The sequence below is a fragment of the Lissotriton helveticus genome, chromosome 5_1 (assembly GCF_964261635.1).
Source record: "Lissotriton helveticus chromosome 5_1, aLisHel1.1, whole genome shotgun sequence".
In the NCBI taxonomy this organism is placed as follows: Eukaryota; Metazoa; Chordata; class Amphibia; order Caudata; family Salamandridae; genus Lissotriton; species Lissotriton helveticus.
The window spans coordinates 1,728,084,253-1,728,106,708 of NC_136065.1; the positions used below are offsets into that span (position 1 = coordinate 1,728,084,253).

Sequence of the window (22,456 nt, forward strand, 5' to 3'; positions counted from 1 at the left end):
TGAGTGCGATGTCGTGCTCACGGGTGTCGGAGCCATACACAAGGATGTCGTCGCTGTAATTTAGCGTGTTGGGGATGTGTTGGATGATTTGCCGAATGGCTTCTTGAAAAATCTCGGCGGCTGATGACACACCAAAGCTCAACCTCTTATACCGGAAAAGTCCCAGATGGGTGGCGAAGGTTGTGATGGAGCGGGAGTGGACATCCAGCTCCAGCTGGTGATAGCCCTTGTTTAAGTCCAGCTTTGAAAACACCTTTGCTCCATTTAAAGCAGAGATCATGTCACATAGAAGTGGCCCTGGATGGCGCTCACGTTCTATCGCAGTGTTGGGTACTCGCATGTCAAGGCATAGTCTTACTTTGCTGGTGGTGCACTTTTTCGGTACGATGACCACCGGCGACACCCACGGGGTCGGGCCATCCGTGCGTTCAATGATGTCAGCCGACAGAAGGTCATGGATCTCGTCCTCGACGGCTTTTTGAAGGTGGAAGGGTACACGCCGAGGGTGCTGAGCGACGGGCCTGATCTGGTCGTTGATATGCAGATGTATCTGGCGTCCCTTCAACTTCCCCAGCCCCAGGAAAAGGCGGGGAAACCGGTTGACGATGTCTTGGTCATCACAGACCTTGAAGAGGATTTCAACGAGACGGAGACGTTCTGCTGTCGGCAGGCTGATCAGGCAGTCAGCTTCGGGGCCCTTGATGACATGAATGACTGCCTCTATGGTGACGTTGTCATGTTTGAGCGTTGTCGGGAATTTGCCCAGACATTGAAGTGGCTTCTTGGACATCCAAGTGAAAACCCGGACGGGCGCATACGTAAGCGGAGGCCTGGGCCGCATCCTCTCATATTCAGTGACAGGGATGTAGTTCAGCGAGGCTCCGCTGTCCATCACAAATCTAGTGTCATGATTCCCTACTTTTATGTGCAAATGAGGATACTTCTTGAGTTGGTCCGGGTCTGCGATCATGTTCGCGTAGTGGGTTGTGCGTTCAGAGTCTCTAGATGATGACCTGGAGTCCCGGGACGGGGATCGGCGCTCCCATCGAGATCTGCGCGACTCTCTGCTGGAGTGTGACGAGCTGGAGGACCCGGTGTTCCTTTCTTGGACGGCTCTTACATGGTGTTTTCTGGTGTCCGAACGAGATGATCTCCCGGTTCCACTACGCCTCTCCTTGTGGTAGTCTCCGCACATTGCTTCGAAGTGGTTTGTCCGACCACATTTTCTACATCTCTGGCCCATGGCTGGGCAGGCGTCCACGTGAGGATAATCATATCCACACCTGTAGCATCTCTTGGCTCTCTCTGGTCTTCTTTCTCTCCGACCGGGTTCTCACCTTCTGTGCTCAGAGTGTCTTGAACGAGACGACGGTCGTGTGTTCCATTGCTTGTCTCTCGAGTTTTTTCGACCGTCGCCGTGGTCTTGAACGCGATGTGCCTTCTTGTGACTCACCTTGCGCCCAGACTAAATGGTGGTGGCATGCTCTTTGGCCTGATCATAGACACGAGTCATTTCTTCAATGTCATCTAGCTCGTGAGGCTTTCTTAGTAACCGCCTCCTGAGCGATTCTGAGTGGCATCCATCTATGATCTGTGATTTGATGGCGGCGTCTGTTGAAAAGTTGTCAAACTCACAGTGTCTCGACAGTCGCCGCAGGCGGGTGATGAACGTGCTCATTGTCTCGTCTTTGCCTTGACGTGCCTGATGAAATGCGTGATGCTCGTAGTCCAAGTTTCTTTTATGGAGAAATTTCTTGTTCAGCGCTTCACGTACTTTGTCATATGTCCCTGTATCGGCAGGTGGGAGATCTTTGATTATTTTGCTTATCTCGCGCCCCGCTAGATTGCGGAGTGCGATTAGTTTTTCCTTATCAACAGTCACTTTGGACCCCTCGATGTAATCTTCAAAGTCTTCGAGCCACTCCTGCCACCTGGGGCCCATGCTCCCCCCTGTCATTAGGGTGACTGGCTTCGGAGCCCTCAAATGCGACCCTCCTGCGATGATGGGCTTGACCTCGTCTCGTTGCGGCGATGTCGCCATCTTGGCACCGCAGAATCCTGCCTATTTGGCCTCTGGGAACCTCGGTACTGCTTGTTTTTAGGCGCCTGTGCAGTTTGGTTCTGAACGTCCTGTGTCACCGTTCGTTTGGCTTGGCTTGTGCTTGTTTGCTTGCGTCTCGCACTCTCTGTGCTTTTCTGTGGCTTTTTATTGCTTGTTAATCTGCTGTTTGTCACTCTGCCTGACCTTAAGATGGCCGCCCCACAATGACTATGGGGTCTGTCCCCGCAGCTGCCTGACTCCAAGATGGCCGCCGTCACTGGCTGCACACGAGGTTTTCTTCTCGGCCCATTCAGCTTCAGTCAGCTCATTGGGGACTCACCGGCCGCCGACTTCATGGGGATCAGCACTCTTCTTTGTGTCCACACTCAGGGCCTCGGCTGCTGGGCTCAGGTGAGGTCGGGCGGGCTCCCGCCTCGCTTCCCGCAATTTCACGCGCTCGCTCGGCGCTGCCGGGCCTACTCTCACGCATCCGGCGTGAGGCGCGATTTCAGCGCGAAAGGATTTTCGCTCCACAAGCGTGTCGGCGCTTGCTTCTTCGGCCCCTCTCGACTCCCGCTCAGTGGCCAGACTGTGGGTAGGGACACCTGCTGCTGGCCTCTCACTTTAGGCGGCAGCTCTAACTTCGCCGGCAGCGCTTCTCTTCCTGAGCACTACTCGGGACAGGGCATCTCGTCAGGGTTCTGCTGACGGTGGGGAATGTCGCATCCCACCCTCGTCGCCAGTTGTAGTGTCGTAGGCCAGTAAGGACAGACACTATGTTGGTTACTCATGAGCTTTATTACATGCTTCGTTCCTGGTCCCTGTCCCTACACTATCTGCCCTCATCCTGTCCCTGCTCCTCCTCTTCCTCCCTCTGCCCTCCTAGCTCCACCCACCCAACTACTAGACTGCCACCATATGCAGCATCAGGCAAGTGGAGGACAGACGCTGCAACAGCAATTGGGATCAGTAGGGCAACAGTTCACACAGGTGGGGCCTGACCAGCAGGCGGGCACCGGTTGTCCAATGTCCGCAATGCAGGCGGGGGGGCAGCTACAACAAGGCAGCAATGGGCTCGCAAATGGGCAATTCAACGGGGGCAGGGGCCATCAGCCACTGAGGGCGGTAGGCTTCCCAGCGGGCGCAGGGCAAACGACAGCCACGAAGCTGCCCGAGTATGACAAAACCTTACTTCCGGTGGTCCCTCCCACCAAAGGAAATCGAAGAGATAGAAAACTGGACCCTCAATGCCAGTTAGAAGGTATAATATGAGAGTCAAATTTGAAGTGTGGAAATCGCACTCGAATAGTATTCCCACTTCTGTGTGAGAAATAAGTTGTGTGTTATGAAAACTTCCGTCACATTAGACAACCTGGTTAGTTCCCTAACGTGATTTCCGCAAGTACGCGAAAGCGACGCGAAAAAAAACTAAAATGTTAAAGTTTAAAAGAATTTGAACGAACATGGCCACAGAAATTGGATATGTACTAAAAGCAAAATGGCCATAGGTATTTAAGAAAAAATTTCAATTTGACCACAAAGCAGCACAAACATAAAATGAAAGCAGTGGGGTGGCATTCTTATGCCAAACAAATAGATTCTGACGCATTCCTAGGATTAAGAGAAACCGTAAACCTTCATAATGTGTCCGAATCTAATATCACCCCTAGGGTGACGTTTGGGAGGCACTACAAGGATAAATGTTTTGCATTCTGCAGCACACAGTGAAAGAGGAAATACCCTGGATTACGTTGGAAAAGTGTTGCTAACTGCACTAGGCGGCACTTTTTAAAGAAGGCGATAAAAAAGCTGCTGTAATGTTAAAAAATTTACTCTATGGTGGCGTTAAGTTCTTTTAAATACACCACCAAGTTTAGCGTGAAAGGGGACCTTAGTTACCAGGCAGCATTAAGCAAGTGGCTTAAGGCTGCCTTGTAAATAAGGCAAAGCTCCTATCGCCTCACCAACGTCATTGAAAGTGACATTGAGGTGGCGATAGAGGCTTGTAAATATGCCAAGCAGTGTTTAAAAACATGTTGTTCCGAAAGCATGTTTGTCAATCGAGTTGATTCGATGATGTTTAATTAAGTCAATATTTTGGAGTTCCCAATATGCACCATTATTTGAAGAGTTAAACTCCAAACACGAGTGAAATTCCCCTTTACTGGAAAATCGGCGGGGTATTTCTGCAGCATTTGCCCTGTATGTATCAGCCTACAGAGGGCTGTGACCTAATTAACCAACTGTCCACCTAGTATAGGGGTATATGGGGACAGAGGCATTACACATTACACTTTGATCAATGACCACAATTCATCATGTTCATTAAGTCCCTCCGTTGACGAGCAGAGTTTTTCAATGTATCTTGCTTCAGTTCTTGATAGTATTGATTCGGTAGACCCGCCTCTTATCTGCTGGCGCCACAAATAATACTGTCCATTTTATGTCGTTTTCTGTATGACCAATGGCTACATAATGTCCTACAAGAGGCGCCCCCTGAGTTTTGCATCTAATGCGGAACCTGTGTTGTAAAATCCCGTTTTGACTGGTTGACTCGTTTGACCGATGTAAGATTTTTTGCATGGGCAAAGTATACAATAAACCATGTGCAGCAGAAATACGAGATGTCGGAGGAGATGGAAATAGACATTTTAAAACATTGTTTATATGTATACACAAAGCTTGGTACTAAGTTCTATGTGGATGATTTCTTTTTAGAATGAACAGTATGTAATTTGTTTTTGTTTATAACTATAGAAAAAAATACATGATGGTGATTCTTCCATCGCCAGCACTGCAGATTATAAACCTCCTGTGGAGGAAGAGGAGGTAGATGCAGCTGAGCACCAGGCGGAGGAGGGACCAGAGGAGTGCTTTACAGAAAGTAAGCAACTGAGCCTTTTTGATGTCTAATAATTTAACGGTAAACCAAAACTGTTTCCTGGTGTTGCTGGGTAGCCCTGCTGAGAATATTCAACACAGATGAATGCATTGTATTGTACCATTGATCGCAGGGGTTTCTTTGTAAATATTTATTTTGAAGAGATTGAGAAGTATATAGGGCCCGAATAGAAATATGTAATACAACTCCTGATGCATAGGCATACACCTATCCATTGCGGAATCTTGGACAGCCTAACTCAGAGAGACCCCTAACGACAATTTATTTTCTGTACTGACCGGATTCACATAGCATTTTTTAAAGCCCGAACATACATCAAACTAGGTATACACAAAGGATTGGCCATGCATAAAGCCATTTTGCATGCTTGAGCAAAGTCTGTGTTCTGCTTTGTGCTGTAGAGGTATGATATTGGTGTTTAAGGGTTTATACCAGATCTTTAATCATCTTCTAGGTTAATAGTCAGGGTCTGGCTGGTGTGTGTGTGTTTGTACATGTGCGTGTGCTAGCTATTTGGTGCTTTGTTAGTTGACTATGTGGTGTAACATGACCATGTTAGATGTTAGTTAGAGATTCTGTCTGATATATTCCTTTGGATTTTCATTTGTGCTTTATTAGGGAGGGATGTGCTGTTGTGGGCATAGTGTTAGCACACTAGATCCAAATTGCAAAACGTAAAATATTCCAGGAAGTGAGAGGTTCAGAGACTTTAAAGAATACATTTGTGTTTTTTTCATCAACGTCGTGCTAATAAAGTCTTCCTTCAAGAATACGACTCTAAAGATAGGGGCAAAGGTATCAGAGAAATCATGGTCACCATTCTGATTGAACCTCTCAGTACCAAATTCCTATTCTCGTTGTTTGGAATTTTGAACTATAAGCAAGTGTGCATAGCAGCAGGTGAAGTAAAAGCCTCTTGCACCCCAGCTCTGCTTAGCCTTCACAATAAAAGATAATTTTCCCAAACTTGATCTAATAAGATTCATGAATGGTTCGTTCCAACAAGGATTGTTCTTGTTACTGTACAACACACGAGAATCACTAAATTACAAAAGAAGACATTGGCAAACCCTCGGGAACCTGCCAAATACTAAAGACCCATTTCAAACATGGCCTGCAGTATTACTATCTTATAAAATTGAATACTTACCAAGTATTGAATTTGGAAGAACCTGTCTCATTGAGGTTTTGCACAACAGATAGTCTACTTTTTGATCTATCAGAGGGAAAAAACTATAATAAGTAGCCAACATCAAGATACACTTTCCTCATTTCATTTTTAACAATTTTTGGTAATTTGAATTCCTAATTGTATGCTGCTTATGCTATAGTACATCTCAAAACATTACTAGAGAGTGCATGAAAAAAAGGGCTTGGAGTTCTAGAGTGGCACTCTAATGGTGTCTATCTTCCTTATCAAAACACAACTAGCAAGCCACAATTGAATCCTCTTCCTACATTGTGGAACGCATCATTACCTCTACGTCCCTCGTCCTCGACCCAGTCATCACTCATGAGGTATTCCACAGACAGGAAACAAAACAGGAAACACGTTTAGGCTCCACCCCCCCTCCTACCAGGTGCTATATCAGACCTAACCACCAGAAGCACTTCCTGTTTTGTTTCCTGTCGGTGCATTACTTGATGGGAGACGCTGGGGTTTGTGCCGGGCACTTGCCTGCATCTTTGTCCTGTGGATCCTCCTCTGCTGGGCTTTTGGGGGCTCCCATGGACCGTCGTGGGATCACTTGGAGTAGGGCTGCTGGGCTTCCCTGTCTCCTCCTGGGCTCAGGTGACCTGGGCTGCTTGGCTTCTCGGGTCTTCCTGGTTTCCTGCTGCCCTGATGTTCCTGCTGCAGTTGCCCTGAGGTTCTCTTGCTACGCGAGGGATTCCTTGGTGGTGTTGACCTGCTTCCTGCTGTGGACGTGCAGGTAGGGGCTGTGCGCGCTTGTTGCTGTGGCGCGCTGCTCCCCGTTTGGTCTCTGACCTCTCGCCTGACCCTCTGTGTGTGTGGGGGCCCAGGTGTCTCCTCCTGATGTTTCTTTCATGGTGATTGGAGGGGCGTGGGGGTTGCTATACTCCTGCCTCCTCTCCGGGGGACCCGGGTCGGTTCTGGCCTCTCGCCGGGCTTCCTCTGCTGCTCCGTGAGGATGCCCGGCTGTTCTCTGTGTCCGCGCATGCGCATGGCTCGCGCATGCGCGGGTGAGCACTTCCTTGCTGGCACTGATCGGTCCGGACGTCCAGGTGGGCTCCGGGCGCTCCGGTCCTTGGTGATTGTTCTGTACCGTCCGGGACGATCGGACTTTGGGGCGATTGCCGGCGGGCGGGGTGAGTGTCTGTCTCTTTCCCCTACGGCGGCATTTGCCTCCTATTTTCCGCGCCGGCTGTTTGCCCGCGGTTACGTTTTGCCCGCCCCTCTCCTTTTTTCCACGGGACTGTTGGTGGTTGGCTGGGGGCTCGGGGGGGCTTGCGTCCCTGGTTGATTTGTCACCAGTACTGGTTCTTGTTGGCCTTATCTGGCCTATACCTGTCCTCCCTATGGGGGGTTAATTGGGGTGTGCCCTTCTTGTATATAGGTGCCTTTTGGGAGGAGGTGTTTTCTCTTTGTAGTGTTCATTCCTTGTTGCTACTTTGTGTGTTGTGTGTGTTATTATGGGCAAACACCATCTCAAGAGGAAGAATTCCTTCCCTGTGCCTACCTCTTCCCCTGATTCAAGTGGTGGATCCTCCTCCCCTCCTGTGAAGCATGCACGGAAGGGTGATGTTGATGATGACCGGATTAGGCGTCTTATCCTGGAGACTCTTTCCACTATGAAGGCGACCAAGAAGGGTGCTGCTGGTCTTTCTGGTTCTGCTGCTCTTTATTCTGACATTTCCTTCTCTGCTGAGTCTGATGAGTCTTCTCTGTCTGCAGTTGAGCTTCAGGGCAAGTACATTTCTAGGGATCTCTTGCCTGACGTCCTTTCCCATGTGCGGGTTAACATGGGGTTTCCTGATGATTCTGCACCCAGTACCATTCGGGATTCGCTCTTGCCGCAGTTTAGGAAGCCTGTTGCCTCTTCCTTGCCGGTCCATCCCTTTGTCTCTGATGTCCTGCTGAAGGAGTGGAAGGACCCTGATCATATTTCCATGCCCAGGTTTATGTCCAAACTTTCTCCCTTGCAGGATATGGCGGAAAATGTGCCTGATTCCGTTCTTGTGGACTCTGTTGTGGCCAGTCTTGTGGGTCGTCCTTCTATGGCGGATGATAACATTCTGAAGGACGGCGTGGACAAAAAGGTGGATTCTGCCCTGAAGAAGTCTTATGTCGCCTCACACCTGGCTATTCGTTCTGGCGTTTATGGGGCGTATGTTGCCCAGTCTCTTCTGACCGATTTCAAGTCCCTGTTTTCATCTATGCAGGAGGTACCAGTTGTCCGGAGTTGCTGGAGTCTATGGAGCGCCAGGCGGAATTCCTGTCGGACATCGCCTTTGATTCTGTGAGGGTTTCTGCTATGTCCTGTGGTTCCTCTGTGGCTGCCCGTCGTATCCAGTTGCTGAGGGATTGGAAGACGGACGCGGCCCAGCGTTCCATTGCTTTAAGGCTGCCTTTCACTGGTGCCCGTCTGTTTGGTGACTCGATGGAGGAGAAACTGCACAAGGTCTGCAAGGAGCGCAAGCATGCTTTGTCCTTTCGTGATCTTCCGCCCTGTACGGGTTTCTCCTTCTCTGGTGCCAGGTCTTTCCGCCAGCCTTCCAGATTCCAGCAGTCCTCGTTTCGGAGCCAGCGTGGCACTGGCCGGTCTTTTCCCCGGAAGTTTAAGAAGAAGTCCCAGAGGGGTGCCGGGTCTGGTCCACAGCATTCCTGACTATGCCAGCCTAGGGGACGTTCTCGCTGGTTGTCCGCCTCTGGTTGGTGGGAGGCTTCGCCAGTTCCTTCCTGCTTGGCGCCTGATGACCTCCGACAGATGGGTGCTGGATGTCTTGTCGAGGGGCTACAGAATCGAATTCCTGTCCCCCCCCCCCCTCCCCCTCCGGGGTGGTGGTGACCCCTTCTCCTCGGGATGCCTCCCGCCGTCTGGCCTTGTCTGACGGGGTTCGTTCTTTGGTCAGCAAGCTTGCGATTATCCCTGTTCCGTTGGCGGAGAGGGGGTTGGGCGTCTACTCCATCATCTTTGCGGTGCCGAAGATCACGGGGGGCTTCCGGGTGGTCATCAACCTTCGGGGTCTGAACTTGTTCGTGAGGAAGATCCCGTTCAAGATGGAGACTCTCCAGAGGATTATCCCGCTGATCCAGTCCGGTTGGGTGTTCTCCACTCTGGACCTCCAGGATGCGTACCTACACGTCCCGGTGGCTGTGAGGGATCAGCGTTTCCTGCGCTTCTGCCTGGAGGGCCAGCACTGTCAGTTCTGCGTCCTTCCCTTTGGTCTTCGGTCTGCCCCCAGGGTGTTCACCAAGGTGGTGGCTCCCTTGGTGGCCCATCTCCATCTCCTGGGGGTGTCGGTGTTCCCGTATCTTGACGGCGGGATGGTTCAGGCTCTGTTCCTGGAGATCATGTCTTGCCACCTTCTCTTGACCATGTCTACGCTCAGGGAACACGGGTTCTTGATCAACTTGCCGAAGTGCCACCTGGAGCCTGCCACTCGGAGGACCTTCATCGGAGCTGTGTTCGATTCTGTGTTGAGTAAAGTCCACATTTGTAAAGCGCACAATCACCCGTAAGGGTCTCTAGGCGCTGGGGGCCGTCGGGAAGATTAAGCGAGCTATTGCCCAGAGTCACATGGTGCTGGGCTAACCTGCCGCCGGAGCCGGGGATCGAACCGTGGTCCCCAGATTCCAGTGTCAGTCGCCCTGGCCGCGGCGCCACACCTCTCCCAAGGTGTTCCTGCCGGAGGCCCGGATTTTTCGCCTTCAGTCTTTGCTGAGGAAGTTGTTGCCGCAGTCCTCGGCTCCCCTCCTTCAGTGGCTGGAGGTTCAAGGCCACATGGCTGCGTCTGTCTTCACCGTGCCCTGGGCCCGGGTTCATCTGCGCCCTCTGCTGTGGCATGTGCAGTGGTGGGTCCCCTTTCCTGTCTTGGATTATGCGGTTCCTGTGCCCGTGACTCTGGACATTGTGTCTGCTCTTCAGTGGTGGCTGGATCCTTTCCACCTTTCCGTGGGGATGTTGTTCTGTCTGCCTCCTCCTCTGGTTGTGACCACGGATGCCAGCGCTTCCGGCTGGGGGGCGACTCCGGGCCATTGGGCTGTTCAGGCTCGTTGGCTCCCGTTGGAGTCTCGCAGGTCGTCCAACTGGAGGGAGGTGTCTGCGGTGGAGAGGGCGCTCCGTTTTTTCCAACTTCATCTGAGGGGTTGCCATGTCCTGGTGAGATCGGACAACACAGTGTCTGTGGCCTATATCAATCATCAAGGAGGGACACGCAGTTCTTCCCTGAATCTGGTGGCCTGCTCCATTTCGGACTGGGCGGAGGAGAATCTTCTGGCCCTATCTGCTCAGCATATTCGAGGTGTGGACAACGTGGTGGTGGATTCGTTGAGCCAGAGGTTTCCTTCGTCTCTGTCCCTGTGCCTGGCTCCCCGGACTTTTCGCTTGCTTTGCCTGAGGTTCGGGACTCCGGGTCTGGACTTGTTCGCCTCCCGGTCCAATGCCCTGGTTCCCCTGTTCTGCCCAGGTGTCCGGAGGTGGGCGCCTGGGGAGTGGATGCCTTGTCTCTCCGGTGGCCACCTTGGCTTCTTTATCCCTTTCCTCCCTTTCCTCTGATTCCTGCCTTCTTGCTGAAGGTTCAGCGGGAGGGGGCTCAGGTGGTGGCTGTTCTTCCACACTGGCCGAGGAGCTCCTGGTTTCCTCTGCTGCTGGGCCTAGCGGTGGGCCCTCCTTGGCTTCTGCCCCGCTACCCCTCTCCTCTGAGGTCCCCGTCCCCTCTTCTGGTTCCCCTCTCCTTGGCGGTCTGGAGGTTGAACGGTTGTCTCTTGGGGTCCGTGGTCTGCCCGACCACATAATTTCTGTGATGCAGGCCTCTCGTAGGCCGTTTACTTTGTCTTCCTACTTGAAGCACTGGGCTTCCTTCTTGGGGTGGTGTTCCTCTTCTGGATTGTCTCCTACCTATTGCCCTGTGTCTTCTGTCCTTCAATTTTTTCTGGACAGCTTTCAGAAGCGCTTTGCTGTGTCTACCTGGAGAGGCCAGTGGGCTGCTATCCGGGCCTTTCGGGACCCGGATTCTTTTCTTTCTTCGGATGGCCTATTGGTTTCTCGTCTGTTTCGTAGTTTTTCTCTTTCTTCCGCTTCTGTTCGTTCTCTGGTGCCGCCTTGGGATCTCTCTTTGGTGTTGGGTGTTTTGCAGTCTTCCCCCTTTGAGCCTTTGGAGACTGTGGACCTTAAGTTTCTGTCCTACAAAGTGGCTTTTCTGGTGGCCATCACTTCTGCGAGGCGGTTGGGGGAGCTTACGGCCTTGCGTTGTTCCCCTCCGTTTTTGCGTTTTCTGGATGACACTGTGGTGCTCTCTTTGGATCCTGGTTTTGTCCCCAAAGTCCGGTCCCGTTTCCATTCCTCTCAGGAGCTGATTCTTCCTTCTTTGTGTCCTTCTCCTTCTTCTCCTTCTGAGCTGTTGCTTCATTCTTTGGACCTGAGGCGCGCCTTGTCCATTTATGTGGCTCGTTCTGGGGAGTTTCGCTCTTCTGACTCTCTCTTTGTCACCTTTGGTTTGGCTGTTAAGGGTAAGGCTGCTTCCAGGCTCACCTTGGGTCGTTGGATTAAGGCTGTCATCACTCTTGCCAATCGTGGTGCTGGTTTGCCTTGTCCAGCGGGGGTTCAGGCGCGTTCCACTCGGGGCGTGTCTGCCTCCTGGGCTGCTTACCATGGTGTGTCTCTTGATGAGATTTGTCGTGCTATTGATAAAGATCAATTCAAACTGGTCAGGCGATTTAGTTGATGTTTCCTAAGTTAAATTTGCCCGGCGTTAAACGCCTCTAATACCATACGAAGTTACTCAATAAAGAGGCAGGCGCTGGAGACAGGAAGACAGGAAACAAGTTTTATTCCGACGGATCAGAACACGTCAGATCGGACAACAAGGTATCGTCTCGAGGTGCTCTATCTACCTCTCTGAGACCTGGTCTTTTATACACTGGTTCAAGACATGTGAACGCTCTTTATTACAACAAAGACATTGTGAAGTATGAGGATGACATCCCCGGCACCCCCCCAGTTCCGGCCCCCTCCAACACATGACAACAGTAGAGGCCCTTGCCCCTCATACAATGGGAGGGGGCTATCACGCAGCTGAGTGTTCTGCCGATTCCTTCGGAATGTGTGCGCCTGATCGAATCTCAGAGGGTGGGGAGGTCATGATCAATAGTGGCTCCTTTCAAGAGAAGCGGGTGCATACAGTAGTGGGCAATAAACTGTATCCTCAGGCTAAGGGATGACCAGCGGTTCGTGCAGGCAATCGGGCTCAGAGTAAGGGGTCATCAAAGGAGAGGTATTCATGGACGGAAAGAAGGTGTTGGTCAGGCGCGGGGTGTGATTCTCAGAGACAGAGTCATGCGGGAGGGGAGAGCTTATGCCTTGTGCATGTGAGAGCGGGGACAGTCAGGGTGCGTGGGGGAGGCTCGCAAGGTTCAGGGAAGTGCGCTGACGGGTGATCGTGAACAGGGAGACCATGGTACCTAAAATGGCTGTTGTGTGTGTTCATACGTGAGTCTGCAAGATGGCGTAGATGATGTTCAGTACACGAACAAAAATTCCACACTTGGACCATGGGCCTCCGAGTCTACGTTTGTGAGGCACTACAGGTTGAATTGTGCCCTGTCTGACCGGACCAATTTTGGTTGTGGGGTGTTGCAAGCTGTGGGGGTTCCCCCTCCGCTCTAAGTTCTGTTTGTGTATTAAACTTTTTCACTTGCTGTACTCCTTTGTGTCTGGTCTGTGTTTTGCTGTGTTTGGGTTGCCAAAGGCCTGTTTGGGCGTTGCTTTGGTATGCCTCATGAGTGATGACTGGGTCGAGGACGAAGGACGTAGAGGTAATGCTATGATTACGTTCGGTAGTCCCCATTACTCTTAGTCCTACTCGTCCTCGACCCAGTCATATTTCCCACCCTCCCTCCCTGTCCAGGCCTTTGTTGCTCGGTGTGTCAGGATGTGCTTCTGGTGGTTAGGTCTGATAGAGCACCTGGCAGGAGGGGGGGTGGAGCCTAAAAGCGTTTCCTGTTTTGTTTCCTGTCTGTGGAATACCTCATGAGTGATGACTGGGTCGAGGACGAGTAGGACTAAAAGTAATGGGGATTACCGAACGTACTTTCACCTCTCCCCGTATTCAACATCTGTATTTCAATCTCCATATTTTGTATGAGTAACTAGCATGAACCCAGATATTACCGCACCTTCCTCTGATACACATTAAGGATTATGAAATTATTAGCAGTGTTACAAATACTAATCATCAAACTAATGATAAATCAATAATCAATACATGAATACATTAGTCACTGTACAGTTCAAAGCAATTCAAACTCATGTAAGCAAACATGTAATACATTGCCCCAAGCTGTAATATGCATGTAGGTGTATTGAATCAGCTCGTTAGTACATTCTGCAAGTATCATTTAAAAGAAAATATTTCACATGAGAACATGAGCAATGACACATTCATGTTGCCAAAGGGGTCTCAGCTTCTCCCGCAATAAAGAAAGACACGTTAGGTGAAACAAGATAGCAACCAGACTTTATCCATTTTAAAATAAAGACCTACATTTGCTATGGTCGATTTACACATGAATAACACACAAGAAATACATTTTTATGTGTACATGTTAAAGTTGATATAAATGCAAACAATGAATTATGAAAAATTGGCTTCACTTACAACATGGGCAGTGCATGTAAGTTAAAAGGTCAGGTGACAGTTGCATTGTCAAGCTAGGAACTATTGGGGTGGGGGCACATCATTGAGTGAGACGGTATGAAAATAAAGTGCGTGGGGTGGTATTGTAATACAGAGGAAAAAGGGGGAAAGTACAGAAACAAATGCACTCCCATACAGTGCCCAAGTACAAAAAAACAAGCATTAGCAACACCAATCATTCTCAATGTTTTTGAAAAATCAAAAGCATTGATATTTGCATGGCCTTCAAAATAGCTAATCACTCTTACCCTTTTCAGGCCAAGGTAACCGTCTCACTCGATGTCATCATGGAAGTCTCCAGTCCTAATCTGTTCACCTGCAAATAATTGATTTCAAATATTTTATTCTAATTTTTTCAACAGGACATCCTCGAATGTTTCTTTTTGCAGAAAGCAGAAAAGTGCAATGGCAAAACACTGAACTGTGCAAAACAAAAGGGAAGCCTAGAGAAGGAACTCCTCAATGGCATTTGCTGAGTCCAGTCGGACATGACAGTGCTCAATACTGAAAATGTTACATGCAGTTTGTAAGAAATTGGGTTGAGGGGGTAGTAACTGCACTCAGGGAACAACCACAATCCTTGTCAGGGTGAACCACAAAGTCTTTGCCAAAATTAACCTGTGTTTAAGCCTCTAGTAGCTTTGGACAAAGCAGTCAAGCTTAACGTAGAGGCAAAGAGTAGTGTTTATGCAGCACACAAACAGTGATTTATATTGATAGGATTTTTAAAGCGTGCAATTGCCAATGGCATTTTGGTGCTAATGTCTACTATACTACCTAATAAACATCCTGCCCGTGAGAAATTGGTTCTATATTTCTCATCTCATTATGGACAGGAGAACAGCCAGGTTTTAAGAAGTTTTCTAAATCTTAGGAAGTTAGACTGAGTTCCCAGTTGAACTGGTAGGATGTTCCAGAGATGGGATGTAATGTGAATAATGCTTCTGCCCCGAGTTAGATCTCTTAATTTTACGGACATGGATTGTTGTAGAATGATTAAATTGTAGTGGCCTACTGGGGTTGTACCATGTGAGAATTTTCTTTTCTTAGGTAGTCTGGGTCACCTCTTTATAGAGTTTTGTGGGGAAGCCAGAATCAGACTCTATTCTTCACTGGTAGCCAGTGAAGCTCCTGTAGTGTCCCTGAGACTGACTGAAGCTCATGAATGTTCTTTAAAAGTCTTGCTGTAGCATTCTGGAGGCATAGCAGTTTTTTCAAGGAGTGCTGGCAATTAACTACATGTAAGGCATTGCAGTAGTCAAGCCATGATTATACAAGTTCTGGTACCCCTTCTTTTTGTAGTTCAAATAGTATGTACAACAGGATTTTCCTGATCTTATGCAGTAGAATATATCAAGAGGAGTTGATTTTGTTTATCTGTGTGTTACAGAAGAGAAGGGGTCAAAGATTATGCCCAAATTCTTGACAATGGGTACTGGTGTGGGGAGGGATCCAAGCTCTTGTGACCACCAAGATTGGTTCCAGGAGGGGAAATTCTTTCCCAAAAAGGAGGACCTCATTATTTGCTGAAGTAAGCATAAGACTGTTGATGTTCATCCATTGAACAATGGCACCCATAAATCTGTTGAAATGGAGGGCAGTCTCTTCTGCATTGTTCGAGATGGACACAATATGTTGTGTGCCGTCTGCATCTGCAGCAGGAACAAAGTCAAAGGATCAAATAAGTTTTGTCAAGGGGCAACGTAGAAATTAAATAGTGTGGAGCTCTATGATGAGCCCTGAAGAACCCCACACTGCAGTGTAAAGGACTAAGAGACAAGGTACCCCAAGGCCACAGAATGTTCTCTGTGCGAAAGGAAGGATCATAGCAGTTTCAAGGTTAGGGGCTTGATTAGGATGGTAGAGGGACCACCACTGACAGGCGGTTGGCGGCGGTCCCTCGACCATCGTAATTGGAATGTCCGCCCACCAGATTACAATGACGGGCAGAACGGTGGTGGTTGGAAATACCTACCGCGGCTTTATCCAACCGCCTGTCGGACCTCCCTGTAGTCCCTGACTGGCAATGGTGCCTGTCAGGCACGCCGTAGGGATTACAATCTCCCTTCCAGCCGGCCGTATCGCAATGGTCAACCTACTACGAAACTGGGCCAGGTAGGCACCACACATAGTGCAGGGATATGTGAGGGATGTTTGTTTTGTATTATGGTGGGTGTGGCAGAGCGCAGCAACCGCCACAATACAAAACATCGGCAATGCAACTGCCACTGTGGTGGCTCTCATCATAATTTGCCCTGTGGGACTGCCGCCCTGTAGGTTGGTGGTCCCAAATACAAAATTATGAAGTCCGTCTGCCATCATAATCAGGCCCTACGTCTCAAAATCAGATTTCCGCCAGGCACACTATTAGAATCTCGTGGTTGATGGTGTCAAAGGCTGCCTACAGATCTAATAATGAAGGAATGAATGAATGAATGAAAATTACATTTATAAAGCGCTAACTTAGCCCAAGGGCATCAAGAGGCTGCAGAGGACTAACGTACAACTGAATAAGATGCTCACACTAAAGTCTGGGTAAAGAGCCAGGTTTTCAGGGCCTTCCGGAAAAGAGAGTGTGACAAAAGACCCGATAAACCATCAGGAAGAGAGATCCATAGCCTAGCAGCGGCAGTGGAAAAGGCTCTGCCTCCACATCTAACCTTTTTATACCTGGGCACTACTAGCAAATTCTTGCTGGCAGACCTAAGCTGCTTGGTCGGGACATAGCGCTGAAACATCGATTTAATGGCATCCGGGCCTAAGCCATAATAGGCATTATGGGTCAGGCAAAGAGTCTTGAAGAGGATTCTTCGATCCAGAGGTAGCCAGTGCAACAAGATGAGGGAAGCCAATACTGAGTGGTACTTTGGCAACTTCATCACCAGCCTCGCTGCCGCATTCTGCACTAACTGCAACCAATGCACCCAACCTTTGTCAATGCCCAAATAGAGGGCATTACAATAATCAAGTCTGGACATTATCAAGGCAATCACTGCCTGCATTCGTCATGAAATCAACAGGAACTGTGAGATTTTCCTGAGAAGCCTGATTATTCCAAAACAGGTGGACACTGTTCTGCTAATCTGTAGGCTCGTGGACAACTATGTGTTCATTATATTTTTCCCATGGAAGGGCAGCTTCCCATGGTATCAGGCCACCAGTCATTAGACCATATGTCTTGTTGGTTACCAAAGATCAAGATCTCAGTTTTTCCCCATTCAGTTTAAGATAGTTTTCAACCATTCAGGATGACACTGCCTGCATGCAGTTTTTAAAGTGTGCGGCAGATCCACTAATGCTGTTGGTAATGGACACCATAATTTGTGTATCACCAGCCAGTGGGGCAACATAGATATTAAAAAGTGTAGGGCTTAGGTAGGATCCCTGCAGAACCTCATATATCAAAGGGTTGGAAGCAGAGTAGAATTGGCCCATTTTCACTATCGGTGCCCACTAATTAAGAAAGGAGGAAAGAAGCCCGAGGTCAGTGCCCCTGATCCCTATATCCTTGAGGCGTTTCACCAGCATCAAAGGAGACAGGGTATCAAAAGCTGGGGTAAGGTCAAGAAGGACCAGCAGGGTAGTATAACCTGCATCAACCTGGACCTGGATGTTGTCAAAAACCTCCGTTAGCGCTGTGGGATACTGCCCCTCTGTAATAGCTATATTTAGCACTGAGGTAAGGTGGGGAACAATGACTTCACTTCCTATTTTTAAAACCTTTAGGGGACAGGCATCCAAGAGAGACCCCGAGGTAACTCCTTCTAGTAGGTTACCTGTCATTTCAGGTGAAATGCAAGGGAAGGTGAGTAGCTAATGTTCGTCTTCCATGGTAACTGAAACATTAGAGTCAATTTTAGGAGGAGCTTATATAGTCTTCCAGCTTTATAGTCCTCCAAGGTGGAGTATATATCTGTGATCTTAGTGCGGAAAAACTCTGCCATTCTGTCACAGAGTTCTTGAGAAAGATCAGATGAATCGGCAACAGGAGGGGAAATAAGAGAGTTGATAACTTAAAAAAATTCTCTAGAAAATGTAATTGATTCAGTAACTTTAGAATAATAAAGTCTTTTTTCCTCAGTAATGGTCACTTTATAATCCCCCAAGCGCTGTTTATGTAGCTTTCTACCCGCTGGCGCCAGATCTGTACGCCAAATTCTTTCGTGTTTGCGGCAGGATTGTCTCAGCTTTCTGAGTCTGTCAGAATACTTTGGAGCAGAAGGTTTTTTCCTCGCTACATAATGTTTGGTAACGGGTTGCAAAGTATCTATGGCTCCTAAAAACAATCTAGAGAATTCATCTGCTGCTAAATTAGCATCCGAGTGCTCAGCAAACTGTAGATTCATAAAGTAAATAGCAAGAGCATCCTTACTGATATGGCTCAGATTTCTCTTTTCCTCCCCTATCCTTTTGCCAGCAGAGACAGTGCTTGATGCTAAGGTCAGAAGTTTAAAAGGGATAGCATAACGATCTGACCATGAGAGAGGTATAGGCAATGTCATAAATTCATTGCAGCCTTCCCACCACTGTCTAATATACTTCTCACTTGGTCTGTAGCCACCACGTAGGCGAACTCTGTGTTGTAATTTGGCCTGGAACCAAATTGTGCTGTCTAATAAATTATTCTCCTCCACAAATTTGGACAAAGTGATATTCTTATGCTTATCCAGAATCTTGGCTGGTAAAGGAAGTCAAGAGATAGAGAGGTAGTTCATCACCTCTTTGAAGTCAAGATTTGGCTTTTTTAGCAGAGGGAGAATAGATGATTTTTTCCAATCTAAAGGAAAAGTTTCAAAATCCACAATGGCATTGAATAGCTGGATAAGAGTAGGTGAAATTACTCCAACAATCTCATTGCATTGTTTTAGGGGTACAGGGATCTGAGGGGGCCCCCAGATTTTGTTTGGCTAACCAGATCCACCTTTCTTTCTCCTGATAGCAGGGACAATTTGTCTAAGGTATTTAGCCCTGGAGCTATATTATATCAGTGGAAAGACCAAGTAATATATCTATGATGTTTAATTTACAATAAATTTCCTCAACTTTATTTTTGAAAAAGTCTGCAAGTTGATTGCAGAACAGCAGACAGTGAGCTAAGGTAAGGTTTGAGGATATATTTGACAATATCTCAACAGCTTTAAACAGTTCTTTAGTGGAATTCTTTGCAGTATAGATTTTTTCCGAGAAGAATTTGTTTTTTTCAGAGGCAATCATGAATCAAAACACAGCAGAAGAAAAATCCTAAATCAATTCAGAAAAATAGAGTGAATTGTTATAACTAAAATGATACCAGAACAACAAAAATTCAATTAGTAGAGGTGGAGATATTACATTTTAAAGGTTTAAGTAGATATAGCACCCTAAGGCACAAAGCAATACTCACTGTCATCTGGTCATGCTAGACCGGGGAAAAGTGGCAAGTTCAAGCCGACCACCCTGGAGTGTGGGCCGGCTACAGGGACGAGGTTAGTCCACCGTAAAAGTTAACTTCTCAAAGCAAAAGCAAAAGTTCCATTCATGGTGAAGGAGGCGAAGAAGAGCACTGAGAGCATCGCGGTTGGCTGTCACTGTAGTGCGAGCAGCAGGCCTGGAGTCACAAATGGTCATTGCTGCCGCACAAAGATCCACTGAGGTGTCACAGACAGTATTTGCAGGAGCCTCACACCGGTGGTCATTGTTGGCTGTTGTTCCTGTAGTTCGAAGTGCAGATCTTCCGCTGCTGGCGTTGGTGGTGGTTACGGGCAGCAGAGTCTCTGCGTATCGCGAAGAGGCCAAAACTTAAGCATTTTGTCTTCTCTTGTACAGGATTGCACTGTGATGCCAGCCTCAGAGTCCAGGACCTGGGGACTCACTGTAGTAGATGCCAGCAGGGCTCAGGCATGGCTCCGGCATGCCCATTTACAGGTGCAGTACAGCAGGTCAGTTGGACAGTTTCAGCGAATCTTCTGGAGCTTGTTGTCTCTCTTTAGCTTGGAGTCACTCAAATAGCCTGGGATGAAGGGCCCAGTCTTCCTTCTCAGAGATCAGGGCAGGTTTCAAGCAGTAGGGGAGTCCTTTGGAGAACAGGGCAGGTCTCAAGCAGCAGGGCAGTCCTCTATGGAATAAGGCAGGCCTCAAGTAGCAAGGCAGTTTTCTGGGGAACAAAACAGGTCGCAAGCAGCAGGGCAGCCATCTGAGGTAATCCTATGTTAGTCAGTGAGAGCGATAGGCCTTACTGTAGTGAACATTTTTTTATGAGTTTTTCACTACCAGGACATGTATAACCTAAACCCACATGTCATATTTTAAAATACAAATTTAACTTAAATACACATTTTGAATACAAAGCATAATGCCATAGGAGGCTTTAATGCCTACCTTAGGGGTGACTTATATGTATTATAATTTATAAAGGAAGGTTTAGGCCTGGCAAGAGTTATATTTTGCCCAGTCCAACTAGCAGTCTAAAACTGCACTGCAGGCTGCAGTTACAGGCCTGAGACATGTTTTAAATAGCTACTTTAATGGGTGGCACAATGCCCTTCCAAGACTAACTCTATCCCCCAGAAATTATCCTCTGGGGTCCCTTCACAAGCCCTTGGGCAACTCATCTGAAGACCCCATCTGTGAAGTTCCTGACCTTAACCTTGCTCACAGATGCATTCCCCAGCGTTACACTAGCCACCCCTGTATTCTTTCTCCCGTGGGAGGTGGTGCTCTTTTTAGACATTTCAATCAATCAATCAATCATAACACTTGTATAGCGCACTACTCACCCGGAAGGGTCTCGAGGCGCTTGGGGGAAGGGGTCCGCTACTGCTCGAACAGCCAGGTCTTGAGTTGTCTCCTGAAGGCGAGATGGTCCTGGGTCAGCCGAAGGTGGATGGGGAGGGAGTTCCATGTCTTGGGCGCCAGGTAGGAGAAGGATCTGCCTCCGGCAAAGGCTCTTCGGATGCGTGGTACGGCGGCGAGGGCGAGGCTAGTAGACCGTAGCTGGCGGGTGGGCGTGTAGAAGGTCAGGCGGTCGTTGAGGTACTTGGGGCCCAGGTCATAGAGAGACTTGTGTGCGTGGGTGAGGAGCCTGAACGCGATCCTCTTGTTGACGGGGAGCCAGTGCAGGCCCCTCAGGTGGCCGGAGATGTGGCTGCGTCGGGGGATATCTAGGATGAGTCGGGCGGAGGCGTTCTGGATTCGTTGGAGTCTTTTCTGTAGCTTGGCTGTGGTTCCGGCATAGAGGGTGTTTCTGTAGTCCAGTTGGCTGGTGACGAGGGCCTGGGTGACCGTCTTCCTGGTTTCGGTCGGGATCCATCAGAAGATCTTGCGAAGCATGCGTAGGGTGTGAAAGCATGATGAGGAGACGGCGTTGACTTGTCTGGTCATCGAGAGGGAGGAGTCAAGGATGAAGCCCAGGTTGCGTACGTGGTCTGTTGGCTTGGGAGTGATGCTCAGGGCTGGGGGCCACCAGGAGTCGTCCCATGCGGAGGGCGATGGTCCCAGGATGAGGACTTCCATCTTGTCTGAGTTCAGTTTCAGGCGGCTGTTCTTCATCCACTCGGCAACGTCTTTCATCCCTTCGTGTAGGCTGGTTCTGGCGGTTTTGGAGTTTCTGGTGAGGGAGAGGATCAGCTGGGTGTCGTCGGCGTAGGAGATGATGTTGAGGTTGTGTTGGCGTGCGATGGCTGCGAGAGGTCTCATGTAGACATTGAAGAGGGTGGGGCTGAGTGATGATCCTTGCGGTACGCCGCAGATGACTTCGGTTTGAAATCATCTTTGTAGTGTCCATACTCAAAGGACTCTTAGCACTTGGGAGTTTAGGGCTTCTGACTTTGGTCAGGGTAGTTTTTCTTCTGGTGACTGTTGGACCTGGCCCTTTTTGGCAGGTTCACCCCGAAACTTTTTACTTTTGCCTAGCCTGTTTTTGTAACCTGTTGTTGGTGATTTTAGGTCTCTGCGCACTTTTTCACTGTGGTACAGTGTAAAGTGCGTGAGCTCTCTGTGTATGTGTGAGAGTGACCTGCCTTCCCATAGGAATGCATGGGGAATCTGTGTTACCATGGTAGTTCCTGATGTGTGGGGAGTGCAGGGTCGAGTTTGGTATGTGCGAACTCGTGAGATTGAATGCTGCGTAATGATGTATGCGGCATGAATGTGTCTAGTGTGGAAGTGCCACTTCTAGACATGGGTGTGCGTGTGTAGTAAGTGTGCTGACACGTGATTGGCTGGAGCCTGGCTCCAGGAGTCTGGATGGGTCTGCCCAGTGGTGAGTGTTGAGATTAGCATGCTGATGTGAATGGGAGGGGTGGCTGAGCTCATCAGAGGGGCTCCCAAACCAGCTGCGCCTGATTTTTCCCCCACCCTGCACCTTTAGACAAAGGAATTCACTGTATAAAAAGGGGCTGTGTCCCCTTACAAAATGTTCTTGTTTCTGACTTGGATCCTGCCAGGGGCGTGCTGCTGCTTGGGCCCAGGGGAAGGCTTGCCTCCCTGGGCCCTGCCCAGCCCCTGGATACCTGATGGACCTGGATGCCTGGAGGATCTTTGCTTTCTTGGGGTCCTCTTTGCTTCACTTTGCCCCCAGGACCTTTGTCTTTGAATCCTGTGTTTCTGGGGCCCTGCTGGGGATAGGGATTGTGCCTGTGGGCTTGCCTATGCCCCTA

The 22,456-nt window shown here is 49.0% G+C and overlaps 1 protein-coding gene across 1 annotated transcript in view; it reads left to right on the plus strand.

Annotated features, from left to right (window-relative positions):
- Positions 1-22,456, plus strand: part of SCN4A (sodium voltage-gated channel alpha subunit 4) — a 1,457,305-nt gene that overhangs the window by 969,589 nt on the left and 465,260 nt on the right. Inside the window, exon 19 of the mRNA XM_078644999.1 lies at positions 4,799-4,925. Within this exon, the coding sequence (XP_078501125.1) occupies positions 4,799-4,925 (127 nt within the window). The remainder of the gene's footprint in view (positions 1-4,798; positions 4,926-22,456) is intronic.